At 43.2% G+C, this 22,979-nt stretch overlaps 1 protein-coding gene across 1 annotated transcript in view; it reads left to right on the forward strand.

Annotated features, from left to right (window-relative positions):
- The window catches only part of LOC139558722 (voltage-dependent calcium channel gamma-6 subunit-like), a 55,493-nt gene extending 34,326 nt beyond the window's left edge, over positions 1-21,167 (forward strand). Inside the window, exons 2-5 of the mRNA XM_071374089.1 lie at positions 15,777-16,690; positions 17,393-17,467; positions 18,375-18,512; positions 19,607-21,167. Coding sequence (XP_071230190.1) covers positions 16,276-16,690; positions 17,393-17,467; positions 18,375-18,512; positions 19,607-19,830 — 852 coding nt within the window. The 5' untranslated portion in view covers positions 15,777-16,275 and the 3' untranslated portion in view covers positions 19,831-21,167. The remainder of the gene's footprint in view (positions 1-15,776; positions 16,691-17,392; positions 17,468-18,374; positions 18,513-19,606) is intronic.
- Positions 21,168-22,979: the final 1,812 nt, after the last annotated feature.

The raw sequence follows: 22,979 nt of genomic DNA on the forward strand, positions 1-22,979 counted from the left end.
GTAGAGCTGCCCCTTTAAGGAATGGAACTCTAACCCAGACACTTATAAGAAATCCCGCTATGGCCTCAGACAAACCATCAAACAGGCAAAGTGTCTATACAGGACTAAGATTGAATCGTACAACACCGGCTCCGAAACTTGTCGGATGTGGCAGGACTATTACACAATACAAAGGGAAGCACAGCCGCGAGATACCCAGTGACACGAGCCTACCAGACGAGCTAAATTACTTCTATGCTCGCTTCGAGGCAAGCAACACTGAAGCATGCATGAGAGCATCAGCTGTTCCGGATGACTGTGTGATCACTCTCTCTGTAGCTGATGTGAGTAACACCTTTAAACAGGTCAACATTCACAAGGCTGCAGGGCCAGACGAATTATCAGGAAGTGTACTCCAAGCATGTGCTGACCAACTGGCAGGTGTCTTCACGGATATTTTCAACCTGTCCCTGACTGAGTCTGTAATACCAACATGTTTCAAGCAGACCACCATAGTCCCTGTGCCCAATAACACTAAGGTAACCTGCCTAAATGACTACTGACCCGTAGCACTCACGTCTGTAGCCATGAAGTGCTTTGAAAGCATGGTCATGGCTCACATCAACACCATTATCCCAGAAACCCTAGACCCACTCCAATTTGCATACCGCCCAAACAGATCCACAGATAATTCAATCTCTATTGCACTCCACGCTGCCCTTTCCCACCTGGGACAAAAGGAACACTTATGTGAGAATGCTACTCATTGACTACAGCTCAGCGTTCAACACCATAGTACCCTCAAAGCTCATCACTAAGCTAAGGACCCTGGGACTAAACACCTCCCTCTGCAACTGGATCCTGGACTTCCTGACGGGCCGCCCCTGGGTGGTGAGGGTAGGTAGCAACACATCTGCCACGCTGATCCTCAACACTGGAGCTCCCCAGGGGTGCGTGCTCTGTCCCCTCCTGTACTCCCTGTTCACCCACGACTGCATGGCCAGGCACGACTCCAACACCATCATTAAGTTTGCAGACGACACAACAGTGGTTGGCCTGATCACTGACAACGATGAGACCGCCTTTAGGGAGGAGGTCAGAGACCTGGCCGGGTGGTGCCAGAATAACAACCTATCCCTCAACATAACCAAGACTAAGGAGATGATTGTGGACTACAGGAAAAGGAGGACCGAGCACACCCACATTCTCATCGACGGGGCTGTTGTGGAGCAGGTTGAGAGCTTCAAGTTCCTTGGTGTCCACATCAACAACAAACTAGAATTGTCCAAACACACCAAGACAGTCATGAAGAGGGCACGACAAAGCCTATTCCCCCTCAGGAAACTAAAAAGATTTGGCATGGGTCCTGAGATCCTCAAAAGGTAATACAGCTGCAACATCGAGAGCATCCTGACTGGTTGCATCACTGCCTGGTACGGCAATTGCTCGGCCTCTGATCGCAAGGCACTACAGACGGTAGTGCGTACGGCCCAGTACATCACATAGGCTAAGCTGCCTGCCGTCCAGGACCTCTACACCAGGCGGTGTAAGAAGAAGGCCCTAAAAATTGTCAAAGACCCCAGCCACCCCAGTCATAGACTGTTCTCTCTACTACCGCATGGCAAGTGGTACCGGAGTGCCAAGTCTAGGACAAAGTCTAGGACAAAAACAGGTAATCAAGCCCTCTTTTTACGCTGCTGCTACTCTCTGTTTATCATATATGCATAGTCACTTTAACTATACATTCATGTACATACTATCTCAATTGGGCCGACAATGATGTTGAGGAGGGAGTATGAGAGAGAGAGGTGAGATGGACATTAGACACTAATTGCCTTGTGAACGCCAAGTAGTCCTGGCCAGTGAGAGACTGGCCAGTGATACCTCGGTCCAGCCAGTGTGGCCTCTTATCTTCTGAGGTCAATAAGAATGGCATGGTCAGTACACAATCCCAATTGGCATTTTCATAGCACTGCATCTGGTTGCACACGGCTATTGTTGTTCCATATTGCTGAATTTGAGAGCAAGGGGGTCGACTGTAAAGTTGGAGTTGAGAGTGAGAAAAAATGCAAGTGTTACATCAACTCTAATAGTGTTACATTTAACACTCAAAAATTGTCTACCTCCGCAAATAGTTGCAATTTAATAGATGTAAAGTCCCCTGTTTTAGGGACCTGCGTGGTTCTGGTACCGTTTTCGACTGACATTTTTGCTTATACAGTACCAGTCAATTTTTTGAACTACTCATTCAAGTTTCTTTTTTTTTTTTTTTACTAGAATAAGAGGGAAGACATCAAAACGATGAAATAACACATGGAATCATGTAGTAACCTCTTCCAAGTAGCCACCCTTTGCATTGATGACAGCTTTGCACACTTTTGGCATTATCTCAACCAGCTTCACCTGGAATGCTTTTCCAACAGTCTTGAAGGAGTTTCCCCATATGCTGAGCACTTATTGGCTGCTTTTCCTTCACTCTGTGGTCCAACTCATCCCAAACCCTCTCAATTGGGTTGAGGTCGGATGATTGTAGAGGCCAGGTCATCTGATGCAGCCCTCCATCACTCTCCTTCTTGGTCAAATAGCCCTTAAACTGCCTGGAGGTGTGTTGGGTCATTGTCCTGTTGAAAAACAAATGATTGTCCCACTAAGCGCAAACCAGATGGGATGGCGTATTGCTGCAGAATGCTGTGGTAGCCATGCTGGTTAAGTGTGGCTTGAATTCTAAGTAAATCACAGACAGTGTCACCAGCAAGACACCTGCTCCTCCATGTTTCACGGTGGGAACCACACATGCGGAGATCATCCGTTCAAGTCAAATCAAATTTTATTTGTAACATGCGCCGAATACAGCAGGTGTACTAGACCTTACAGTGAAATGCTTACTCACAAGACCTTAACCAACAATGCAGTTTTAAGATGTATTTTTAAATTTTTTAATGAAAGTAACAAATAATTAACTTCTTATGGCTGCAGGGGCAGTATTGAGTAGCTTGGATGAAAGGTGCACAGAGGTGCCCATAGTAAACTGCCTGCTCCTCAGTCCCAGTTGCTAATATATGCATATTATTAGTATTGGATAGAAAACACTCTGAAGTTTCTAAAACTGTTTGAATTATGTCTGTGAGTATAACAGAACTCATATGGCAGGCAAAAACCTGAGAAGTTCCACTTCCTGTTTGAATTTTTTCTGAGGTGGCAGATTTTCAACCAAGCTCTCATTGAAATTACAGCAAGATATTGATGAGTTTTCACTTCCTACGGCTTCCACTAGATGTCAACAGTCAATAGAACTTTGTCTGATGACTCTAATCTGAAGGGGGGCCGAAGGAGACAGGAATTAGTCAGATCTGCCATGAGCTGACCATGCTTTCACATGCGCGTTCACATGAGGAGGACCTCCGTTCCACCGCTCTTCTGAAGTCAATCTAATTCTCCGGTTGGAACGTTATTCAAGATGTATGTTAACAACATTCTAAAGATTGATTCAGTACATCGTTTGACATGTTTCTACTGACTGTTACGGAACTTTTGGACATTTCGTCACGTTATAGTGGACACGCTTTGTGACTTAGGAATTGTTTACCAAACGTGCTAACCAAAGTAGCTAATTGGACCTAAATAACGGACATTATCGAACAAATCAAGCATTTATTGTGGACCTGGGATTCCTAGGACTGCATTCTGATGAAGTTCATCAAAGGTAAGGAAACATTTATCATGTATTTTCTGGTTTCTGTTGACCCCAACATGGCGGCTAATTTGGCTATTGTTCTGAGCTCCGTCTCAGATTATTGCATGATTTGCTTTTTCCTTAAAGTGTTTTTGAAATCTGACACAGCGGTTGCATTAAGGAGAGGTATATCTATAATTCCATGTGTATAACTTGTATTATCATCTACATTTATGATGAGTATTTCTGTTGAAACGATGTGGCTATGCAAAATAACTTGATGTTTTTGGAACTAGTGAATGTAACGCGCCAATGTAAACTCCGATTTTTTGTTATAAATATGAACTTTATCAAACAAAACATGCATGTATTGTGTAACATGAAGCCCTATGAGTGTCATCTGATGAAGATAATCAAAGGTTAGTGATTAATTTTATCTCTATTTCTGCTTTTTCTGACTGCTATCTTTTGCTGGAAAAATGGCTGTGCTTATTGTGGTTTGGTGGTGACCTAACATAATCGTTTGTAGTGCTTTCGCCGAAAAGCATATTTGAAATCGGACACTTTGGTGGGATTAACAACAAGATTACCTTTAAAATTATATAAGACACGTATGTTTGAGGAATTTTAATTATGAGATTTCTGTTGTTTGAATTTGGCGCCCTGCACTTTCACTGGCTGTTGTCATATCGATCCCGGTAGCGGGATGCAGCCATAAGAAGTTTTAAAGAGCAGAAGTAAAATAACAATAGCGAGGCTACATTTGGGCTCCCAAGTGGCGCAGCGGTCTAAGGCACTGCATCTCAGTGCTAGAAACGTCACTACAGACACCCTGGTTTGAATTACATTTAGTTACATACAGTATAAGAGGTTAACACTGGCCAAAACTGATTATTGTTGCATTAACTCTACACTGGTGCCAGTTTCTTTTGCCAAGTACATATTTTGCACAGGAATGACAAAAGCCCCATTGATGGAGGAGGGTAAAATCATTGGCATTGGCAACAGTCGCGCAGTCCCATCCAACCTATAAGATCACAACTTAGCACATTTCATAACCCCAATCTGGGCTCTTCACTGTTTGTGGCTCGATGGTGCTAAACATAGGCCTTTCCTTCTAGCCTGACCCTAATTATCCTTGTTATGGTACCACAATAATAGACCTAACAGCTTTGGGATCTTTTTGGAACACCACACCTATATCTTCAATGTTGTGGCTGGAATTAATTATTGACTGGGTCCAAGGCACGCTAATGATGACTGACGTCTCAACTTCCCCCAAACACGTTCCTTTATTTACCACAGGAAGTTGTACCATATAGACAGGTTATGGGATAGTTCAGTTTGACATTTTAACGGAATCAAAGTCATTTAAATTAAATTCTAATATCTTTATTCATTCAAATTGAAAAAGGCTCAAGTAAAATAAAAAATTGTAGATCATTTTAAGTTTCACATGGAATTGCCTGCATACATTGCTGGTTTGAAAAAATAATGTTCTGTTGCCAGATTTCTGTTATCTAATGCCGCAGCTTCAAGTGCACTGGCCAAAGATTGGGGAGAGCATGGAAAAGTGAACATCACTTTGTCTGAACATGAGTGGCAACCTCTGAACATAAGTGTTACAGTATGCTGCCACCTGATTATTTCTCTGGGGGCACCAGTTGAGAAGAAGCGCGGTTCTACCTCTCTGTCTATATGACTCATCCTCTATCTACCGTCGCCAGCTACGAGGCTACATACAGTGCCTTCAGAAAGTATTCATACCCCTTGACTGATTCCACATGTATTGTTACAGCCTGAATTCAAAATGGATTACATTAAAAAAAAATCTCACCCATCTACACACAAAGATGACAATGTGAAAACATGTTTTGTAGACATTTTTGCACATTGAACATTAAGTAAATAAATATCTAATTTACATACACGATATACTGTATATGGAGATATTCAATGTCTGCTTTTTTTTTACCCATCTACCAATAGGTGCCCTTCTTTGCGAGGCATTGGAAGACCTCCCTGGTCTTTGTGGTTGAATTTGTGTTTGAAATTCACTGCTCGACTGAGGGACCTTACAATTATCTGTATGTTTGGTGTACAGAGATGAGGTACTCATTCAAAATAAGTTTACACTGTTTTTGCACACAATGAGTCCATGCAACTTATTATGTGACTTGTTAAGCACATTTTTATTCCTAAACTTATTTAGGCTTGCCATAACAAAGGGGTTGAATACTTAGACTCAAGACATTTCAGCTTTTCAGTTTTAATTCATTTGTAAAAATGTCTAAAAACAGAATTCCACTTTGATATTATGGAGTATTGTGTGTAGGCCAGGGACAACAAAATCTAAACGTAATCAATTTTAATTTCAGGCTGTAACACAACAAAATGTGGAAAAAGACAAGGGGTGTGAATACATTCTGAAGGCGCTGTAAGTGTCTGTTTCTAATAGCCAGGACTAGAGCAGTGTGCATTTCGCTGTATTTACATAAAGTAAAAAAGATGACACCAGAAACGTTCAGCCAAGCCTACCAGCAGTGCCATACAGTCGCACTATGAATACATTTGGCCGCAGGGTGAATTAGGGACATGTGTCTCAGCCAGTTGTATCATATCCTCTCTCACACCAACAAGCCAATCTGCTGAGTGACAGGTTCCCACATGTGATGGGGCCATCCAGGGTCATCTTAATTTAGCTTCAGTGTAGAATGGCTGGAGCCATTCAGTCCGGTGAGGTGTCCTGTCGTGTCTTGAGGCTGTGGCTGTCAATTGAGGCTGTCAATTGATGTCCGTTCCTGTTGTGAAATCCAAATAGGGAGGTGTGGTTGAACTGCTCAGTCCAACACCTGGCCAGCTAAATGATCCTTTGGGGAAATAAAATACTTTGTTGAGTGACTGGACGGCCATTTTGTGTCTCCTGCAATGGTTGGACGGACATTCCCTTTTTCACGTGACTGGTGACACAATGCACTTCTGAATTGTCTCCGTACTGCTGTTCTCTTTGTTGCTACTTGGCTACCTGCCAAACGTATAAACTCCTAATAACTATTTAATCAAACGTTGTATATATGTTTACCAAGGTCTTAGTTTTAGTTTTGTCCTCACACTACTTTTTTAATTGAACTTTTTTTTACCCCGGACTCTTTATCTGGACATAGATCTGCTGGACCTACTCCGGCCCAAAAAAATGCTAAGTAACATGATGCCTTCTCATTGCAGTCGCTGTACTCTTAATATACAAGAGAACTATCGCCTTTTGGTGAGGATAGCCAAGTTGCAATTAGTGGATTCGGCTATTTCACCCACACCCGTTGCTGACAGGTGTTTAACATCGAGCACACAGCCATGCGATCTCCATAGACAAACATTGGCAGTATAATGACCTTACTGAAGAGCTTAGTGACTTTCAACATTGCACCGTCATCGGATGCCACCTTTCCAGTTCGTTAAATTCCTGCCTTGTTAGAGCTGCCCCGGTCAACTGTAAGTGCTGTTATTGTGAAGTGGAAACGTCTAGGAGCAGCCGCAAAGTGGTAGGCCACACAAGCTCACAGAACTGGACCGCCGAGTGCTAAAGCACATAGCGCGTAAAAATTGTATGTCCTCAGTTGCAACACACTATTGAGTTCCAACCTGCCTATGGAAGCAAAATCAGCACAAGAACTGTTCGTCGGGAGCTTCATGAAATAGGTTTCCATGGCCGAGCAGCTGCACACAAGCCTAATATCACCATACCCAATACCAAGCGTCGGCTGGAGTGGTGTAAATCTTGTCGTCATTAGACTCTGGAGCAGTGGAAATGTGCCCTACCTGCCCCAATGCACAGTGCCAACTGTAAAGTTTGGTGAAGGAGAAATAATGGTCTGGGGCTGTTTTTCAAAATTAAGTTAAGTTAATTAAGTTAAGTACAGTTAAGTAATCTGCAAACTTGATGACTGAGTTGGAGGCGTGCTTGGCCACGCAGTCATGGGTGAATAGGGAGTACAGGAGGGGGCTGAGCACGCACCTTTGTGGATGCCCAGTGTTGAGCATCAGCGAAGTGGAGGTGATGTTTCCTACCTTCACCACCTGGGTGCGGCCCTTCAGGAAGTCCAGGACCCAGTTGCAGAGGGGAAGGGTTCAGACCCACGGCCTCAAGCTTAATGATGAGCTTGGAGGGTACTATGGTGTTGAATGCTGAGCTATAGTCAATAAACAGCATTCTGACATAGGTATTCCTCTTGTCCAGATGGGATAGGGCAGTGTGCAGAGTGATGGCGATTGCATCGTCTGTGGATCTATTGGGGCGGTAAGCAAATTGAAGTGGGTCTAGGGTGGCATGTAAGGTAGAGGTGATATGATCCTTGACTAGTCTCTCAAAGCACTTCATGATGACAGAGGTGAGTGTTTTCCTTTTGTAGTCTGTGATTGTCTGTAGTTCCTGCCATATACGTCTCGTGTCTGAGCTGTTGAATTGCTGACGTTTAGCTTGTTTGATTGCCTTGCAGAGTGAATGACTACACTGTTTATATTCTGCCATATTACCAGTCGCCTTGCCATTGTTAAATGCGGTAGTTCGCACTTTCAGTTTCCCGCAAATGCTACCATGCTGACTCCGACAGAGTATCCCGAGAGAGCCATGTTTCCGTGAAACTAAGTATGTTACAGGACCCGATGCCTCTCTGGAAAGAAATCCTTGTTCTCAGCTCATCAACTTTGTTATCCAAAGACTGAACATTAGCGAGTAATATACTCGGAAGAGGTGGGTGGTGTGCACACCTCCTAAGTTGAACCAGCAGGCTGCCTCGAGTGCCTCTCCTCCCCCGGGATGTTTGGATCGGTCTCTGGAATAAATTCAATTGATCGGGGGAGAGTGAACAAAGGATCTGCTCCAGGGCAGTCGTGTTCCTGGTCGTAATGCTGGTAGTTCTGGTGAGTTACCGCCGCTCTAATATCCGATAGCTCTTCCCGGCTGTAATGCTAATAATGTAAAAAATAGTACAGAAACAAACTAAATACTGCAACGTTTTCTAAGAGCTAGTCGCAATCTCTGTCGGCGCCACCCTTTGCCTTGATGACAGCTTTGCACACTCTTGGCATTCTCTCAACCAGCTTCATGAGGTAGTCACCTGGAATGTATTTCAATTAACAGGTGTGCCTTCTTAAAAGTACATTTGTGGAATTTATTTCCTTCTTAATGTGTTTGAGCCAATCAGATGTGTTGTGACAAGATATGGGGGGGGGGGGGTATATACAGAAGATAGCCCTATTTGGTAAAAGACCAAGTCCAGAGTTCAAGTAACATACACATCTCAACATCAACTGTTCAGAGGAGACTGTGTGAATCACGCCTTCATGGTCGAATTGCTGCAAATAAACCACTACTTAAGGACACCAACAAGAATAAGAAACTTGCTTGGGCCAAGAAAACCGAGCAATGGTGGAAATTTGTCCTTCGGTCTGGAGTCCAAATTGGAGACTTTTGGTTCCAACCGCCGTGTCTTTGTGAGACGCGGTGTGGGTGAACAGATGATCTCCGCATGTGTGTTTCCCACCATAAAGCATGGAGGAGGAGGTGTTATGGTGTGGGGGTGCTTTGCTGCTGACACTGTCTGTGATTTATTTAGAATTCAAGGCACACTTAACCAGCATGGCTACCACAGCATTCTGCAGCGATACGCCATCCCATCTGGTTTGGGCTCAGTGGGACTATCATTTGTTTTTCAACAGGACAATGGCCGAACACACCTTCAGGCTGTGTAAGGGCTATTTGACCGAGAAGGAGTGCTGCATCAGATGACCTGGCCTCCACAATCCCTCCGACCTCAAAGAGATTAAGATGGTTTAGGATGAATCGGACTGCAGAGTGAAGGAAAAGCAGCCAACAAGTGCTCAGCATATGTGGGAACTCCTTCAAGACTGTTGGAAAAGCATTCCAGGTGAAGCTGGTTGAGAGAATGCCAAGAGTGTGCAAAGCTGTCATCAAGGCAAAGTGTGTCTATTTGAAGTGGGCCTTGTCTCAGGGTAGTAATTTGGTGGTCTGTTAATATCCCTCTAGTGGTGTGGGGGCTGTGCTTTGGCAAATGTGGGTGGGGTTATACCCTGCCTGGTTGGCCCTGTTCGGGGGTATCCTTGGACAGGGCCACAGTGTCCCACGATCCCTCCCTCCCGTCTCATTCTCTAGTATCTATGCTGCAATAGTCAATGTGCCGGGGGGCTAGCGTCACTCTTTCCTATCTGGTGAAATTCTCCTGTCTTATCTGGTGTCCTGTGTGAACTTAAGTATGCTCCCTGTAATTCTACCATCTCTCTCACCCCTCCCCGGAGGACCTGAGTCCTAGGACCATGCCTCAGGACTAGCTGGCCTGATGACTCCTGGCTCTCTACCGCACCTGCTGTCTAGACCTCTGAATGCTCAGCTATGAAAAGCCAACTGACATTTACTCCTGAGGTGCTGACCTGTTGCACCCTCTACATCCACCGTGATTATTATTTTACCCTGCTGGTCATCTATGAACATTTGAACATCTTGAAGAACGATCTGGCCTTAATGGCCATGTACTCTTATAATCTCCACCTGGCACAGCCAGAAGAGAACTGGCCACCCCTCAGGGCCTGGCTCCTCTAGGTTTCTTCCTAGGTTTCTTTCTAGGGAGTTTTTCCTAGCCACCGTGCTTCTACATCTGCATTGATTGCTGTTTGGGGTTTTAGGCTGGGTTCCTGTATAAGCACTTTGTAACATCTGCTGATGTGAAAAGGGCTTTATAAATACATTTGATTTGATTTTCGTTACTTCTGATATGCTGGTGTTGAAACGTTATACCGAGTGCACATCAGTACTAGGTATAACTCCAGTAACGGTGATTTCTCTTCCACACTGTCTTCACAACGATAATGTTGTCAGGCGATATGGCAGAGGAAATTTGTTTAGAGAAAATTGAGAAAGGGAAATATGAGTGAGAGCGAGGATAAATGTGAGAAATAACTGTTGATAGAGTATATCAACAGAGAAAGGGTCTGAGACGAGGGTGTGCGTGCATGTTGTATGTTACATTCAATTTGTGTGTCACTAAGTGAGTGATAGAAAAATTGAGAGCGAGAGAGAGAGACAAGGAGGTTGATGAGTAATCGTTCTTCTTCACAGTGCACAGAACTGGCAGGCGCTCCTCCTGTGGCAATCCCCTTATCTCTCTCTGCGTCAGCCAGGACCTTAATATAATCAGAGAGAGAAGGAAGCACAGTATCACCACTGGCTATTATGCAGCTCATAGTCAGGGAGGAGTGGATGCACTGCCATACTGACAGCACATACAATGGATATAACAGACTAAACCTTAATACCACACTATATACAATCCTTCTAGCTATACTGCAGCTAACCTATAATAAACCTTACATTTCCCGTGTCATGTCCCCTTTTCAGAAAGAACTCCATGCCATACACGCCAAATAAGGCAGTAAGTACCCCCCCAAGCCTTAGATAGCACACCAGACCATCCAACATGTTTCAGCTCTTCGTCAACTTTGAAGCCTTTTTTGATAATAGCAATGTATTATCCATAGACCACAACAGCACAAGGCAACCCAACCCCAACTTTGTCCCGTATGAATCCCCCTCACACTGGTCTAATCATATTACGCATTAGGATTCATCCTCGCCATGCATGCCTTTTAAATCAGGGGGGCTCATTTTGTCCTGTACTGCAACCCCACAAAGCTCTGACTGGTAGTGCCATCTTATGGAGATCATTTGCTGCTACAGTCTCTTAGTAAGTCGCACTCCAGGACCCTTTTCTAATACTTCAGAAATGCATCCTTCCCTCCTACCTTCCTTGAAGTAATCAGAGATATCAATTAGTTGGATTGGTGAAAGTAATGGGGTGGTAACATTTCTTACACCTATCCAATCACGTATAAATCTCTGCTTGCCTCAAGGACGCAAGGAAGGAAGGATGCATTTTCAAAGATATTTGAGGAAACAAGGAAGGAAGGATGCATTTCTGTATTCGAACACGGCCCGGTCTCTCTCATTACTTATCACAATGCTGAGCACATCTGACTGCAGCATTCTGTCACTGACAGGAGAATAATTCCCCACGTCAATGAACGTTTCCAGTCGCATAATGACCAACTCTGTTGAAGCACTGTTCAGACCAGAGAGGTCACAACTACCCCTGCGTTGCATTCTTATAGACTAATAATGTTATTATGTGGGCCCAGATATACATACCAGCAGTACATGTATTTTTGTTAAACAATTATTTGTTCATACAGTATGTATAATTTATTTATGCAAAACGAGTACAATATGACCTCCCTACATAGGTCTTTCCCCCTGATCGGGGGATGTGGTATGGTGTTGAGGTCCTTATGCCTATGTTGTGTACTGTACAGTATGTGCTTCAGGACATAGGATCTGAACGGTATGTGCTGGTAACAGCCATCCCCATGCACTCACTGTATAAGGTTCTGCATTGGGCAGCGGCAGTATAAAAGATTTACATGCATGATCACTTTTTCTTTTTTTTTTACTTTCCGATACAGGAGTAAGTGACATTTACTTTTGAGTCAACTTGATTTTGAGTTTTTATAAATCATTCACTAATAAGTCTCCCCATCAACAATTGTAATAATGTCACCTTTAGAATGGAAGACATCGAGTACATTTCTAAAATGTCCCCATTTCTTCTTCCTCCTGCCAAGAGGACGCCTTTATCTAGGGCAATGTACAAAAGTCACACTTACTTTTGCATAGCCGCTTTATATAGCCGCTTTAAAATAGACTTTGCATTAACTCAAGCAATACAGGTTGGATCTTGCTCACGGGTACATTACCGTTAAGTGGTATAGACCCTGTGAATAGATCCTGCAAGTCCAGTTGCTTAGCTGTAATCAGATAATACTGTCTCCTACACAAACCCAGATTGACCATGGATAAATTGTGGGTTTGAAGTTGTCAGCAGAGGCAGAGTATTTGGTTTGCCCCTTGCCGTTACTCGATCTTGCTCCACCTACGTCACACCTTCAAGGCTATGCAGAGTTTCTTTTTTGAAGTGTTGCAGCCACAATTCTTTAATCAACAAAATACTAGCAGAAGCCCCAGGAATTTACCTCCACCCCCTTTCCTGACATAACCTCGTCAGGGGTCCAGTGCCTCTAGTTCTTTTTTTTTTTAATGTCATTAACAGGTGGTTGTCAAAAATAGAATGAAGAAACACACACACCAAACTCTCTCGTGTACACGCGCTCGCTCTCTCACTCAGACAAACACACTATCAGGTGCAGGCACACGCAAACACACATGCACACACACACACACACAGTAACGGGTGCATGCTCACACACACACACATACGCACGCACGCACGCACACACGACACAGACACAGAGTGATATAGAGACCACACACTCATGACGCATATTCTCGCAAATACATTTTACAGGGGCCAGCAAAGACAGATAGTTCCAGCACAACCATATGTGCATGTCTAAACAAACATATACACTTTCAAACACCACGTAGGCATGTGGCCACATAGTTACTAAACCCACCCATTCATCAACTCTCTGCAACACAAGGCTACTTTGGCCTCCACCCTCTTTCCACTGCCCATACCTCCTCTCTTCCTCTGCGATCCCTCTCTCGCTCACTCCCTCTCTTCGCCTCACCCTATTTCATTCCCGAACTGAACCACACACACACACCAAGCAGGTCAGCAACTTCTTCATATCATTGTTATGATTCGTACCGTGGTCATGACTAAAGTCTATAGTAAAGCAAAATGAGTAGAAGTTAATTCAGTTGTGTCCGTTGTAGATATTGAATTACAGCTCTGAAAAATAAACTGAATTGCTTATGCGCAAATTATGGCCTTGAATGTTGCTCTGGGGTCTCTGCATTTGTTGCCGTTTGTGTTTTTGCTTATTTCAATTTCCTGTTGATCACACTGTTGTATATTTCAATGGGTATTGTCATTGAATAAGTTGATTTGAATGGAATATTGCGAGGCACTTTAAGTATTCAAAACTGAATCATAGAGGACTGTTTTGCATCTGTAATTGTAATATCTATGATTCAGAGCTTCCTCTCATTAAGCTGCCAATTTGTATATCATGCGAGGGTAACAGTAAAGCTGTGCAAATATTTGTGATGAAACCTTTTCATTGTCTTATTTTTTAGTTGACATACTAGTTGCTTAGACTTCTTTGTAAGGTAGCTATGTGTAGGATAATTACTACTGTTGTCCATCTTTCAGTCTACAGTAAATATTGATATAGTACTTTAAGATGTGTAAGTGACTTTAACACAACTCTGACTTAAATGATAGTAACTGAAGTAACATGTGCATACCAGTGGAGGCACAGAGAATTTCATAAAAATAGTGGAGGAAAAAAATATATATATCATTTTTAGATTAAACTATACAAAATATATTCACGTCACCAAATAATTGATTAAAACACACTGTTTTGCAATGAAGGTCTACAGTATCCTAAGCAGCACTCTGTAGGGTAGCACCATGGTGTAGCTAGTTTCACAGCTAGTTTCTGTCCTCCTCTGAGTACATTTGACTTCAATACAAAACCTAGGAGGCTCATGGTTTTCACCCCCTTCCATAGACTTACACAGTAATTATGGCAACTCCCAGAGGACGTCCTCCAACCTATCAGAGCTCTTGCAGCATGAATTGACATTTTGTCCACTCAATTAAAGGATCAGAGAATTAATCTAGTACTGAGAGCATAAGCTACAGCTAGCATTGCAGTGCATAACTTGTGGTGAGCAGTTGACTCGAAGAGATAGAAAGACAAGTTACAGTTAACAAATAAATTTCTTCAAAATTGAAGATGGAGAGCGAGAGAGCTAGTTTTCGTAGTATTTTTTTCACTTACAGTACTTAGCTAGCTTAGCTAGCTAGCTAGTTTAGCCTACTCAAACACCCGGCTCAAACGGAGAGGGGTGCTAGGTTAGCTAGCTGGCTATGGCTATCCAACACTGGAAGTCTTCCAAGTCAAGGAAGGTTTTATTAATTTATTGCCACCGGGGCCTGCCGGTGTAACTGCTAAACTGATTGCTGACTGTACACTGTACTGCATGATTGTAGCAGGTTTACTAATGCGTTAGTTCTATTAGCTATGTTGACTATGACGTTAGATAATATTGTGACAACGATGTAGGCTGTGTGTAGCAGTTAGCGGTTATATTATGAAGGGTTTGCTTGGAAAGTTTTTTTTCGCCTGGTCACAGACAGCTAATGGGTTGTGCACTGAAGTCCGCAAGTGAAGGGAAAAGGTGAGAGAGGAGTAGCGTGCGTAGATACGAAAAGGAATTTCAACAAACAAAGTGATCACGCTCTTTGTTTATGGCTGCTATGAAAGTGAACTGTGTTTGCGTGTGATCAGGGGTTGTATTCATTCCCCCGATTCTGTTGAAAAATGTTTCTTAAACTGAAGCAAACGTGACGAAACAACGGATAAACATACCTGAATTTGTCCAATAGCAACTCTCGTTTTCAACTGTAGGACTAATGATTACACCCTAGATCAGCTAACGTTAGATGCAAGCAAAAGTGTGTGCAAGGCGGTATTGAATGTAACACGATCTGTCACCATGATTACAAAACATTCTCTCGACCTGTGCACTTACGTTGTAAACTTTTATTCATAGGCTAGGTTGTAGCAACCTCATGATGGGTATAGGGAAAATTGGAGTATCATGTAGTAGCCTAAACCTATCGATGTTACATTGAACTGGGTGAATGGAATATGAATGACAGTCATCCAATATGCTGTAATAGAAATAAGGTCATGCTCATAAACATTTTTTGTGTCTGCCCTCATCTTAAAACGGTACTGACCTCCACTGGTGCACACAATATTTGCTATGAAAAGGTGAGAAAGTATCAATTTGGCACTCATTAACATGTGCTGGTTCAGACTTGATATCCAACCATGCAGTTGGAAAGTATTCTTTGCAGCATTAAAATGATATTTGCCATGTTGGATTGGATCAGACTCTATAAGGTGACATGGCAGTTGTTCATTTTAGTTTGTACTAACATTGTGATGGATTAAAGTCAGTAGATTTTCTTCTACTGATGTTAAAACTCATTGTTTTTTTTCTTGTTTTTTCTTCTAGAATAAGCTGCTTTCTCCCTCCTGGCTTCTCCTCCATATCTCCGTTTCCCAACATTTACACGGAAGCTACCTCTATTTTTGATATTTTTTTCTAATCTATTCTATCTTTTGAACCATTTTTCATTATGACCCGCTCATCGCATACTTCTTCCAAACCACCTTTTACATCAAGCTTTCAATGTCTGGTGTTAATACCTAACAATTCATGATTCATGATTTTAATAATTAATAATATATATATATTTTCTGCACTGATCCTTATCCTTTTTTATGGTGGGTTTGGTATGTTTGCTTTATAAACTGAGTCATCAGTGCTGCTAATTCCCATTTCCCTTCTTTCCCTCCCTCCATTCCTCTTGCCTCACTAACCCCTGTCTACCATCCTTTCTATTGCTCCACTGCCACCTCACCATATAAACCCATTCCCTGTCTCCTACACTCTCTACCTGTCTTTATCCATTATTCATATATTTTTTTCAATCGTAAACATCTGCAAAGCCATGTGGTCCACCTTCTTTCTGCACGAAGAGGATGGCAGGCCGATTCCACCAGGGGCGGGAATAGGACCCGGAGCAGGTACTCTGGGACTGACCGGTGTCATGGGTGGCAGAGGGGCTGGGGCTGGTGCTATGGGAGTTAAGCGCCGTGCAAAAGCGTCAACATCAGGAGGCATGAGCGATGTCCAGGAGGGCAAGATCAAGCTGGCGTTCTTCGTGGCCATCGTGGGTGTGGTGTTGACTGTCTTGGGCTTGGGCACAGAGTATTGGGTGGAGCTGTCCCCGCCCAAGAACTTCTACAACAACCAGACGTGTCTGGCAGCACACTACGGGCTGTGGAAAGGATGCACCCGGACTCTGTGGGTGGCTGACATAGACCCTGAGCGAGAGAGCTGTGGGCCGGCTGAACTGCCCGGAGGTAACTGCTCTGGAGTTGCATGAATAGGCCTACATTATTTTGTGTAAACCAAACGGTATCTACTCAAACTCATGCAATCCAATCTGTACAAAACCACCTATCAGAAATCACAGACCCATTTTTTGCATACTGGCAAATTGTGTAAACCAAACCGCATTCACTCAAACTCATACATTCAAAACACTCTCTTGAGAAATCCTATGGCCCTTTATGCCAGATTTTAAAGGGGTAGTTCAGCCAAATTTCACGATCCCAAATTTCAAGGCCAGAAGTGACAATGATATCATTACTTAGCTATAGCCCCACCGTTAGTTACGGCTAGATATCAGTTATTTGTATTGTGGCCACAATCCAATGACTGGCCTTCAGGTGTAGACAGGGTCACAATATACATTTACATTCTGTAGGGATAGATGCTTACCTTAAACTCACACACCTATTACCCTCAAATACTGTACTAAAATGTCTTACTAGAGAGGGCAGTCTATATGTAGGATAAACGACCTTTTATCAGACTACAAGATGCCATAACACTAATTGCATAGAAGACATAACCTTGGCGTTGTCATCGATGTGCACGAATGCATAACAATTAGTGTGCAGCAAGCCGTATGAATCTCAATAAGATTGTGGTGATGTGCAAGTTGATAAGGTCTCCATCTGTTTCAAATAAGTTCCTTGTCTCTCCCTATCTCCTTTTAGAATCTAACTGCACCTACTTCAAGTTCTACACCACTGGAGAGAACGCCGTCCTCTTCCAGAAGACGACAGAAAAGAGTGAGTCAGCTTGCCCCCTGCCTTCTTTCAACCCATGTCTCACCTTGCCCACCCACACGCTTTCTTTCTTCCTCAAGTCTGTCATCTATGTTGCACTGGGTCAGCCATTGACTGCAGTGAGTGTCTAAAATGTATTCCACCTACTCCTTTTACCATTATAGCATTGAAGTCAGTAAGACTGTTTCTTCATGGGTCAATGTGGAAAAAACTGTGAAATCCTTTTTTCATTTTTTTGTGTGAGCTCTAAACCAGAGGTGTCATGCGCCACATTTTTTAAGAGGGGCACTGATGGCCAAATTATATTTCTTTGGATTTATTATGCGCAAAATAAACTATCTTCTGGATTTTTTGTTAGTTTCAATGGGCATGATGCCCTACATGTCAGGAGTGCGATATTTAACGTTTCTATTATCCTCTAGGCAAGTCAGTAACTCCTAGGGCAGCATGGGCAGCGTTTCCCAAACTCGGTCCCCGGGACCCCAAGGGGTACACGTTTTGGTTTTTGCCCTAGCACTACACAGCTGATTCAAATAATCAACTAATCATCAAGCTTTGATCATTTGAATCAGTTGTGTCGTGCTAGGGCAAAAAACGAAATGTGTACTACTTGGGGTCCGCAGGACTGAGTTTGGGAAACGCTTCCCTAGAGTATGTCAGTGAGGGGATGTACCAATATCTGTTAGAATTACAAGTGGATGCAAGGACTTTACCTTTTGTAGATTGGCCATTTTGAATAAGGTTGAACTTATTTGGTTATTTTACTTACCTTAGTTGAATGAACTCGTTGCAAGTCACCCTGGATAAGAGGGTCTGCTAAATTACTCAAATGTAAATGTACCTGGTGCCAGTGTACTATGAATAATGGAATGTACCTGTATCAAGACGATGACCGTTTCGCTCTTCCCAGGTCTGAATGTGGCGGCGGCCATGATGGCCCTCTTCGGTCTCTTCCTGATGGTCACAGGGGCCATATGCATCACCACAGCCCTCAGCAAAGGAGAATCATTCTTCCTCAAGGCTGCATCGGTTTGCTTCATTCTGTCAGGTGAGTGAGTAGACATATGGCAGCCAAGGTGACATACTGTACATGTATAACTACAATGATTAAATGTTACTATTTTGACATGTCTAATGAGACCTTGGGAAGATCTCAATTGCATACTCCTCGCGTCCTCTCTCCTCATCTCCTTCTCCAAACCCATTAGAGGAGAAGGTCAGCGGGGAGAGACCTCTGGCTTTGTCATCCAATGGGTTTTGAGAAGGAGACGAGAAGAGAGGAGCGAGGACATGAGGATTACGCAATTGAGATCTTCCCGATGTTGCTATCAGGTTTGAAGGTACAGTAAGACCCAGATGCAGACAACGTCAAATTAACAGTTTAATAATCCAACAGGGGCAGGCATAAAACAGGTCAAGGGCAGACAGGGGTCAGTAATCCAGAGGTGGGGCAAAGGTACAGCATGGCAGGCAGACTCAGGGTCAGGGTAGGCAGAGATCAAAAATCCAGAGGTGGGGCAAAGGTGCAGGACGGCAGGCAGGCTCAGGTGCAGGCAGAGTAGTCAGGCAGGCGGGCTCAGAGTCAGGACAGGCAAGGGTCAAATCCAGGAAGGTGAGAAAAAAGAGGGAAAAGCAGGAGCTGAGAGAAAACCGCTGGTTGACTTGACAAACAAGACGAACTGGCACAGACAGACAGAAAACACAGGTATAAATACACAGGGGATAATGGGGAAGATGGGTGACACCTGGAGGGGGGTGGAGACAATCATAAAGACAGGTGAAACAGATCCGGGTGTGACAGTTGCAAAGAGTTATGAGTGCGTTAGGAGTCAACCTGTGCATGCAGCAAAATAAAAGCTACCGGTACTCAACACTTTAAAAAGCCATATAGCCGTTATTCAAGTGTATCAAGGGAGCTCACTAATTAGATACACAGGGCATTAGTCATGGCATCTGTCCAGTCCTGATATACTCTGATGCTCTGGGAAGTAGATCACAGCTATCAATACCACCTCCACCATCCCACCAGTAAAATGTATTTGCCAACTCCACACACACCAAGCCCCTGATACCTCTCTTTTGTGCTCTATCCCTCTCTTTCTCTCTCTCCCTTCTCTATCACTCTTTCCTCCTCTCTCTTAGGCCTCTTGATTCTCCTGTCTCTTATTGTTTTCAACCAATCGGTACTCTCCTTCCTAGCCAGTGACCACTCGGTGCCGTTGCATCACGAGTTGTCTTGGTCAGTATCCTGTGTTGGGTGTGCAGGGGCCATTCTTATTTTGGGCGGAACCCTCTTTCTCTTGCTTGCGCTACCATTCAGTCCCTGGCGAAGGTGTTTTCCCCCCAAAAATGAAAGTGACAGCTAGTGGCGAAGAGGAGGTATTGCACTTTATCTGTATTGTCTTATAACTGTTGAGAAATGGACGCAATTTTACATTGAATCATTTGAAGTTGTGTAGAGAGGGGTTCAAGTTGTTCATCGTCTTGGATGTTTTTTCTCTCCTTATTTTGCATAAATCAGTAGGTCATTGAAGGGACACTATACTGTTCTTGACTTATGAAAGGGGAAGAATTAACGCAATGCCAATTTACTTGTGTGCTAGTCGACAGCAAATGTTTTCTCACATTGAATGTGCAAAATGTAATGTGCCAGTATGTTCCCCCCTCCCCAAGTGTGAAATTCAATTGAATTCAAAATCATTTTAAATTAATTTAACAAAAACAACATTTTGCAGTTGTGTTTTGAATTGGTAAACATTACTTCATTATTTTTGCCAAATCTTTGATGATATTCTGATCGACAGTCTTATTAGAGAGTATAATCCTTAAGAATAGTAATTGGGATTCAGATGTATTGCACAGAATGAAAGTACAGTACAAAAATTCTAGAGTTTCTAGTAAATAAATACATACACAATCTCATGATATTGCAATGTTTTTACAACTGCCTTTAATTTATAGATGTGTATATATCAAAGAGACATTAGCCTCTAAATCCAAATGTTTTCAGACCTCAAAGGTCAAGATTAGTCTACGTCCCAGGCCATCATGTTTTGTAGATTCAGTTATATGTCACAATATAAAAATAAGGTAAAAGACAGGCACCATGCAAATTCCAGATATGCAGAGCTTATGTTTTCCATTAAGTTGTGTAGTGTAAGATGTGTGGACCCCTATTGACATTAGACTACTTTTGAGGTCTAAAAACATCTGACAAATTCTGATTTTGGAGTCTAATGTCCCTTAAAATTTTAGATACACCATCTGCTCTTGGTGTGTGGGTGACTATATTATAGAAATTACAATAAATTATTAAAACGGCACTGCCTGAAAGGACAGGCAATTTTATCGTAAACCCTATTGAAGAGGTAAAGTGCTACAATTTATTGTCGCATTTAGGCTACTAACCAGTTATATAAGGTTGCATTGTAAATACAGTATTCAAAGTCATATGAGCCTTCAGTGTTGTAAATGAATAACGTAAAAACATTTCATGTGTTCTGTGTAACCCAAATGTCACACGTTTATAAATACTGTAAGATTTTGTATCTGTTTTGTCTTTTTCTAGTGAGATAGTTGTCAGAGGTAATCTGTGCATACCCGTATTTCAATGGGTATTGAAAGGTAAATTGTGTCTGTGGTTTTCAATGGAAATAATTGCATATGTAAGACTTGATTTATTATTAAATGTGAAGACAACACACTGCATCTCTTTCTTGTGCTTTTTTTCGGTCTTTTTTTCCACTCTGCCCTCCTCCATCGTTCTTCTCTCCATCATCTTCAACACACATCCCAGTCACCATCTTGACCCGTTTCCAGCTTTCTCTGTCTCCACTGTCTCCCACATGTTGGCACCCTCTGCCGCTAAATTTAGAGCGTGGTGAATCCTGCTGAAGTGGTTATAAGAAACACAAACCTTGGATTCAAACTGTGATCCCCATCGCCAACATTGTCCAATTCAAACAACCCCCCCCCCCACCCCCCACCCACCTCCCCAACCACCACCTCAGCCCACCCTTCCCACAAGCTTTTATTTCATCTTACTTGCTGAAGTCAGTCCAGTCTGGTCCTCATGTAGGCCTATCATGTGTCTCTATAAATGCCACACGCACTGTCACTCATGTCTCACCCCGCCTCTGGTGGCTGCTGCTGTGGGACGCGGTCCAGACGATTGGTGGTGGAGTCTGTGCTGTGTTAACCTCTACCCTCGTTCTCCCCCCTGCTGACCTGGCCAACTCCGCATGCAGCCCTGAAGCACAAATCAACCATCGCTAGACACCTGACACTCGGCCCAAGCTGTATATATAGATGTTCATCGTTTTCAAATGAAGCCTTTGCTCTCTTCTGAAAGAGAGTGTGTGTGGGGGGGGGGGGGGGGGGGTCCGGTGGTGGGAGTGCTTCTCTGAAATCCTGTTGTTGACGTGTCTGTGTGTGCATGCGTGTCGGTATGGGTATGTGAAGTGTTGTGTGTCTGATCGTTTACAATGCATTTGCTTACAAGTGTGTATAGCCTGTATATGCTTGAATCCGGGTGTGTGTGATGGCGATCGTGGGTGTTAACAACCTTTTTGTGTGTGTCAGCAAGGATCAAGAGGTAATAAGAAGAACTGGCCTCTCTTGACGTTACCAAAATAGAGGTGGCCCGGCCACCTCGTAACTCACCTTGTTATGATGGTAGTACTGAACCAGCAGGGTTTACAGGTCTTCTGCCCATGTCACCGGTCCCTCTTCCTCTTGGGGTGCTTTCTGGGGACGAGGGGCACGTTGAAATTTGTCACACTATGATAACTATAACTATGATTGATGCGTAACCAGACCAACACAGTACAGAGTGGATATCTGAGGGCGAGAGACCCACAGAGACTGCACCACCAGGGTCGTGTTCAGTAGGGAGAAAACATTTTGAAACATTTTGAAACAGGGAGATATTACCTGAACATGTCCAATAAGAAACACTCTAAAGTTTTTATAACGTTTTGCTAAAGTGTACCCTACTGAACACAACCCAGGGCTCCCCAGAGAGGAAGGACTAATTAAACTCCCCAACTAAATCACACATTAACTGTGCACTCCATGCTGTTGAACAAATAGAGCATCCCTCTCCCTCCCTAGCTTCCTTCCTCCTCCAAAGTCATTACTTTAATGAGATTAAAACAGTCACTTTCCCCCTGGGCAGATCATCTTCATCATTTCCATCCCAAGAGTGAAGAGATTCAGTGTTATTCAATTATTATTAATTAACTGCCTTTGTAGTCATGTGTTAAGGAATTCTGCTGCTTTCCTGGGCCTGGAACTCTCTTAGCCCCAGCTTTCATCTCTGTGACCTCTGACCCAATACCAACTGTACAATCAAGGTCCCCTGTTGAGGTATTGAAGAGACGTTACACTCGAAAATCATGTTTTTCAGATGTTTTCTTTTACCTCAAAAGTGGTCTTCTGTTGAGATGAGTCCATGTCCCAGGCTATATGTTTTGTATCTCCAGCTATATGAATGGAAAAGATGAGCACCATGTAA

Source organism: Salvelinus alpinus, chromosome 29, assembly GCF_045679555.1.
Source record: "Salvelinus alpinus chromosome 29, SLU_Salpinus.1, whole genome shotgun sequence".
Lineage (NCBI taxonomy): Eukaryota > Metazoa > Chordata > Actinopteri > Salmoniformes > Salmonidae > Salvelinus > Salvelinus alpinus.